The 7,213-nt window shown below is 32.6% G+C and overlaps 1 protein-coding gene across 2 annotated transcripts; it reads left to right on the top strand.

The window, feature by feature from the left end:
* Positions 1-2,455: 2,455 nt before the first annotated feature.
* Positions 2,456-5,990, top strand: LOC115697992 (probable serine/threonine-protein kinase PBL7). Of its 2 annotated transcripts, none has more exons than XM_061101941.1 (6): positions 2,456-2,803; positions 3,308-3,555; positions 3,737-3,872; positions 4,803-5,061; positions 5,164-5,296; positions 5,456-5,990. In XM_061101941.1, the coding sequence occupies exons 1-6, from the start codon at positions 2,647-2,649 to the stop codon at positions 5,729-5,731; spliced, it is 1,209 nt and encodes a 402-aa protein (XP_060957924.1). In that variant the 5' UTR covers positions 2,456-2,646; the 3' UTR covers positions 5,732-5,990. The 2 variants fall into 2 exon arrangements, with proteins under 2 accessions (XP_060957924.1, XP_060957923.1); XM_061101940.1 differs by having other exon boundaries at positions 2,456-2,860.
* Positions 5,991-7,213: the final 1,223 nt, after the last annotated feature.

Raw genomic sequence — 7,213 nt, 5'->3', positions numbered from 1 at the left:
TAAAACCTCTTAGTCATTCTTTGAAAGTGCAGTTCTAAATCCTCTTTTTTCATTGTTCAACACTTCATTTTAAAAAATTCGGCCCTGAAACGTTCGATTACTTGGGAATCTTGACCACAAAATTCAACGTACAAGTGATTTAGTGCTGTTTCAATAGAATCTACTTGTAAAAATTGAAGTTGCCTATATTCTCCAAGGCTTTGCCACCAATCTTGTAAGATTCCAGTGAATCTTGATACTAATTGTAGCAATATATCTTGTATCTCTGCCCTCGATTTTTGTGCTTCTAGAAGGGTCCATGCTCTGAATTCTTGAAAGCGAGATCTCCATTGATTTGGAGGAAGATCATCAAGCATGAATGTGTTGGGGTTTCCACTAAATTTGTATTTAGTGGATTTAAGCCGTTCTTCTGAAGACACTTCTTCTTCTATGATATGTTATGTTGGGTTAAAATTCTGTTCTCTTTCAACTCCTGAGGCTGCTGTTGTATGGTTGGTGGTCATAAATTGCGGTGGAATTGCTTCATCATCACTGCTACTTTGCTCATCGGTTTTCCAATCATCAGATTGGCTGGATGATGATGACAGTTCTTCGTCATTTGAGTTTTCTATTTCTTCATTGAGGTTGATCTGTGGGAGATTATTTAGGCAGTGCTAATGGATGATGTCTGCAATGTCGTTTCTTTTTCCAACCATGAGTTGAGCTATTACTTAGCTCTTTTACTCTCTGATTAGTATGTGTAATTTAGGGATGTTCATTGGATCACATTCAATGGATTTGGACCCAACCGATCCAATCCAATTATTTATTGGATGTTGAATTTTGTCATCCGATCCAATCCAATCGAATCGAGTCATCCGATCTGATCCAATCCAATGAATGTATTAGATTGGATCGGTTCCAACCATTGGATACATTGATTGGTTTTTTATTAGATTGGATTGGATCCATCCAATCTATTTTAGCTACCATTTAAGTTAATTTCATTAAAAATAAAAATATATATATAAAACATAATTCAAAACTTTATAATCCAACATATATAATAAACATTAGTTTAATCCAACCTAATTCTCATGATCTCATAATAAAACCGCTAAAAAATTAAATTTATTCAATACGCATTAACAATTTTATTAGCGTTTAGAAAGATAAAAATTAATATTTTAGATCTAAGGTTTTTTATTAATCTCATTTGTTAAATGTATATTAAATTAATTAATATATATTTTTAAATAAAATATATTAGATATATAAATTTATAAATATATTTTAAAAATATATAAATATAATTGGATGACCAATGGATGATAATTGAATCAGTTTGGTCGGTTATCCATTGGATCAGATGTCCCATCCAACAACCGATTCAATCTGATTGGATTTTCAAAATTTACACCTGATCCGATCCAATTATGAATGGATATTCGATTCTATTGGATCGGTTGGGATTGGATCGATCAGTTGTAATTAGATTGGATGACTTTCTACACACTCCTAAATTGTGTATGTGCACTATAAGTACCTCTTTTGTAACAATATTCATTCAATTCATTTTCAATAACCAAGATTTCTCTCAAAATTCTCTTAAGACTTTAATGAACTAGACTTCCTTTATGTGAAGAAAAGTGTGAACAACTAAGTTATTTTTAGAGTAATTTGCGGTATAAATACTATAGTTTAACTTTCAATTGCACATAAATACTTAAGTTTAATTTTTGGCTGTAATAATACTTAAGTTATAATTAAAACTTCTGTAGGTACCTGGTTAAATAAATTGTCACGTGGCAATCCCTGATTGATCTAAGTCATTAATTTTTATTATTAAAAACAAATTAGTTCAAATATACCAATGAAAAATGACACGTGTATATAATGGCTTAATATTTAACGGTTAGGTACCTACAGAATTACAGAAATATAACTTAGGTATTAATACTGTCAAAAATTAAATTTAAGTATTTATTTACAAGTAAGATTAAACTTAATTATTTATGCTGTATGACTACAATATATTATATATTAAAATCATATTTAAGTATTTATGGTGATATTTTTCAAATGATTAATAATACTTTATAAAAATTATTATATTAAATCATCTGAATATAAAAACTAATATTTAATATATTAATAGTAATATGACATTTTAAATAGTGCTAAGCACTTACTTTAACATTTCTCATATTTTAAAAGCATAATCAGATAATGTAAGTTCGGAGGATAAGAAATGGAAATTATTCTTAAAAACAAACAACGTTTTGAGTTCAGACAATAGAAATAATAATTAATTAATTATTCTAGAATACTTTTTTTAATTTTTCATTTTTTTAAAAAACAGGGTATCTCAAATAAGAAATAGTGATAATTCCATGGATGAAAAGTTAATTATAATATAAATGAGGACTTGTTGCAAATTTTTTCTCTCCAATAAGACTGTACTCCGCGCCACAAAACAAGACAGTGACTCACAGGAGATAGGGAGAGAGAGAGAGACTGTCCAAAAAGAGAAACTCAGATTTTACTGGTCCACTCTCTTCCCTTCACTGAACTTATTTTCCATCCCATTTAGGGTTAGGGTTGGCTTCAAAGCTTATTTTTTCTTTTTCTTTCTTCCTTTATTAATTCAAAGCTCAGAAAAAAATAATGGAGGCAGATGACGAGGAGAGAAGAAAAGAGAGAGTTGTACTGGCGGCCATTGTTGTGTTTGCTTCAATAGCAGTGGCTTCATTACTGGTGGCGTTGAGCTACTACTGTTATATCCGAAACAAGGTCACAAGGCTCGGGAAGAAGAACCGCTCAAGTGAGCCTCATTTAATCCTTAATCCTCTGTTTGGTAGCAAAGGAACTGCAACAGAAAGTATGAAACTTTTTTAGTCACCTCTTTTTCTCACTTCAGCTTCCACTCCACAGTTTTTGGTTGCTGAAGAAACAAAAACAAAAAAAAAAAAATCACTTTCTTTTTGCCAAACTTTCCAAAAGTGTAACATTTGTTACTCAATGCCAGTTAATACCCTTTTCTCCTTTGCTATTTTTTTATTAAAAAAAAAAAATCATTTTCTTTTCCCTTTTCTAATTTACTGGGTTCCGACTTATGACTACATACATTATATCTTTCTATTTTTGCCAATAAAAGAAAATGTTTTAGCATTTCAAGGTTGAAAAATGCTTTGTTTTAATTCTGAAGTAGTGTTTGTCACGATGAGAAATCATTTTGCTCTGCTTGGTTAGTTGTACTTTATATCTTTGGTTAGTGGTTAAAGGAGCATTAAACTGATAATTCTTTTGGGTTGAATTGCTTTTGAAGGAGTTGATTATGAAAGTAAAACTGACTTTTCAAACCCTCAAGTTACTACTCCTATTTCGGAAAAAGGGCTCCAAGTTTTCACCTTTAAGCAGCTGCATTCTGCAACTAGTGGTTTCAGCAAGTCAAATGTGGTTGGACATGGTGGGTTTGGTTTAGTATACCGAGGAGTCCTGAGTGATGGGCGCAAAGTTGCAATTAAGCTGATGGATCAGGCTGGAAAGCAAGGAGAAGAAGAATTTAAAATGGAGGTTTGATCATTTTACTTATTCAACTTTTCTCTATTTTGTTCTGGGTAATCAAGCATTTATTTATTTATTTATCTCTAAAGATGTATCACTATGAATGTGGAAATTCATTGTGGGCATATCATTAATGGTTTTGTGTTTGATCTCAAATGTGAAGTGGGCTACTAATGATATGCAATTGTAGGTGGAATTATTAAGTAGATTGCGGTCTCCATATTTGCTGACTTTGGTTGGTTATTGCTCACATAGTAATCACAAAGTTTTGGTGTACGAATTTATGCCAAATGGTGGTCTTCAGGAACATTTGTACCCTGTTGGCGGTAAGTAGCATACTTTACTATTAGTTTAAAGTTTTTATTATGTCTGAACTGAAAAAATAAAAAAGAAATTGGACTCCTTGCACCTTTAATTATTTCCTTATGCATATTATTACCTTTGGGAGTGTCAGAGTCATATATATATATATATATAATGCACACTATATATTAGTTCATTATTATTCTTTCCACTAATCTTCTGCTACCCAACACAAGCGTGATTGTTTTAAAAGTTTTAAGTAATCTTTGTAGTTGTGAAAACTTGTTTTACCTACTTGTCTAACTATTTGCTTCACTGGCTCATTTTTCCTTTCTCGTTTCCATTTGGTTTGGGGCATGATGATATCTTAGTTATTGAACAGGTATAGGCTGAACTTATGTGTCCTTGGGTTCGTCCTACTATAAAGTATAAACTATTTTTTAAAATTTAGAAAATTAGAAAAATGAAATTCATATGGTTAATTAATACTTTTTATGCTGGGTATGAAACATTGAAAGCCCTGAACTGAGATAAGGGTACAGAATAAACCGGCTTGCATCCTGGAGGTCCTTTATGATGCTGCTAGAGGAACATATTGAAACAATGTATGTGAATGAGGACAATGTATGTGATTATGTCAGAATAACGGATAAATTATGTGCTCTAATTTTAGTTTTGCTTCTACACTGCATAGTTATTATTTGACTAATTAATGGGCATCTTAATTTTATTGCATCAGATAATGTGTAAATCTTTTCCCAACTGAGTGTGAAATCTTTAGATGACCAGCTTTCAAAAGAATATATTTAATATGCTGGCACTCTTTCTGCTGTGTCAATGTGTTATCCTTAGTGTCTACTGTCTATTGTTTCATACTTGAAGTTTTTATGCAATATTTTATATTTGAGGAGGCAGTTTGCTGCTGAACTTTATTTCATGTTTTATGTGTGCAGGTTCAAATGCTCCGTCTCTAAATTTGGACTGGGAGACACGGTTGAGGATAGCCATTGAAGCTGCAAAGGGTTTGGAATATCTCCACGAACATGTCAGTCCTCCTGTGATTCACAGAGATTTTAAAAGCAGCAACATTCTTTTGGACAAAAGTTTACATGCGAAAGTTTCTGATTTTGGATTGGCTAAGATCGGGTCTGACAAGGCTGGAGGGCACGTCTCAACTCGAGTATTGGGCACACAGGGATATGTTGCACCTGAGTAAGTGTTCTGATTTAAGCTTTGACTGTAGATAGATGCTCAAGTGTTTATTTTAGTTGTGCATCCCATATAAGTTGTATTGCAATTCCTGCTGTCATTTAGGTATGCATTAACGGGGCATCTTACAACCAAGTCAGATGTGTATAGTTACGGGGTTGTCCTTTTGGAGTTACTAACAGGCAGAGTTCCAGTTGATATGAAAAGACCTTCTGGAGAAGGTGTTCTTGTTACTTGGGTAAGTTTTTCTAGCTCTCCTCTTCAGTTCTTAGGAAAATTGTTAGCTGAGTTACTTAGCAGATTATCCGCTTCTTGTTTTTGGTTTCAGTCCTTTAAATACCCATGAAGTCCCATTTCTAATCCTATTTCTCTGTTGTTTTTTTCACTTATGTGATAGGCTTTGCCCCGACTTACAGACAGGGAGAAGGTTGTACAGATTATGGATCCCGCACTTGAGGGTCAATACTCGATGAAGGAGGTTATCCAGGTGGCGGCAATCGCTGCAATGTGTGTACAACCAGAGGCAGATTACAGACCGCTGATGGCAGATGTCGTGCAGTCCCTTGTTCCATTGGTGAAGGCTAACAAGTCAAGTTCAAAGGTAGGAAACTCATCCAGTTTCCACCTGACAAAGTCACCCACAACCCAAGACCCTGGTAAAGTAAGCTTATGAAAGGATTATCTGTGTAATTCCTTAGCTAAGGTAGATTAATGTGCAGTTTTAGACGGACCCTTTTTTACTCTAGGCATCTGTCATTTGAACTAAGAAGCCAAATCATTGTATTGTATAATGTTTTCTGAAGACTATAAAGTTTTGGCAGCAAGAAAACCTAGTAAGATTACCATATTAAGAAACATCAACCTAAACTATGTAACAAAGATTATGTATCACAAGTGAAGAAAGCATAACCCAATTTTGTTGTTGTTAACTATTTGACCTGCTTTTTAATACTTTGAGGTTATACTGCAGTGATGTTCATCTTGAGAAACGAGTTTTGGTTGGAGTTAGTGAGAAAATTTCATAACAAGCATTATTCAAACCATTCTTCAGTCTCAAAAATTGGTTAGATCTAATTTGTATGAGTTTTCATGTTTCACACTTGAATTGTATAAGTTGGTCAAATTTCAGAAATGGTGATCTACAAAATAAAGAAAATTTTATAAGAAAATAAAGCTAAAATTTAAAAAATTTGACTTATGTTTTGATCAGATTTTGGAGAAAGTCAAAACATAGAAGTTTTATCTCTTTTTTAACTTTTTAAAACATTTTGACTAATATAATTTTGAGCAATATTTAAAGAGTTATGACTAAAATATTATCAGTCGTCGCACTAGGAAGCTTGCTGCCAAAAATCAAGCTTTAAATGCTGCAACACTACCATGTAGTGTCGAGGCCCGTGTGAAGAATTTTGCACAAGGCTTCACATGAAGGAGGGCACATACTACAACACTAACTCTGTAGTTGTTGGGTTTTGTGTCCTAAATAAAATTTATTTCAATATAATTAGATTTACTAATTAATAAAAGATCATAAATTAGTTTATGTTGCATGGTTCACATGATTATATGTTTAATGTATAAATTCTATTAAATCTAAAACATATAGTTATTTATGATTATAATATTGTTAACACAGTGGAATATAATTGTGATTATATGTTTTAAAGTTTAAGTCCCATGATTTGTCAGTACACTAGATTTAGACTGACATGATAATCAGCGATAAGAGCTTACTTACACCTTGGACATTAGCAAAGTATGCTAGGATTGAGTGTATGGAGTATACATCGGACTGGACCGATATTGAACTTGGATAAGTTATCATAAACTTACTGTTATATCTATCTAAGTCAATATCAGTTAGTTGATCTTAGGTCAATAGATCTTAATCTTAATCTGGTTAGGTTCGATCTCAATTGTATTATAGCCGTTCGTTAAAACTCAGTTGGTCGAATACTCGCATCTTGGGAACATGATAGTGCAATTAAGTGGGAGCGCTGATCATAGATATGGAATCTATAGTTTCTATAAGTATTTAGAAGTGAAACGATGATTTCCTTTGAGCTTAGCTTAATAGAGATAAATGATTGAGGCCTCATTTCAGTAATTATATTAGTTTACTGAAATATCATTTACAGGTAGCTAAGTGTTTTAA

The sequence above is a fragment of the Cannabis sativa genome, chromosome 8 (assembly GCF_029168945.1).
Source record: "Cannabis sativa cultivar Pink pepper isolate KNU-18-1 chromosome 8, ASM2916894v1, whole genome shotgun sequence".
NCBI lineage: Eukaryota > Viridiplantae > Streptophyta > Magnoliopsida > Rosales > Cannabaceae > Cannabis > Cannabis sativa.
This window is presented reverse-complemented; position numbering and strand designations above follow the sequence as displayed.

Coding starts and splice junctions, on each gene's coding strand:
- LOC115697992 (XM_061101940.1), top strand. CDS start 2,647: ATGGAGGCAGATGACGAGGAGAGAAGAAAAGAGAGAGTTGTACTGGCG. Junction 5,062..5,163: donor CAGGGATATGTTGCACCTGA/GTAAGTGTTCTG, acceptor GCTGTCATTTAG/GTATGCATTAACGGGGCATC. Junction 5,297..5,455: donor AAGGTGTTCTTGTTACTTGG/GTAAGTTTTTCT, acceptor CTTATGTGATAG/GCTTTGCCCCGACTTACAGA.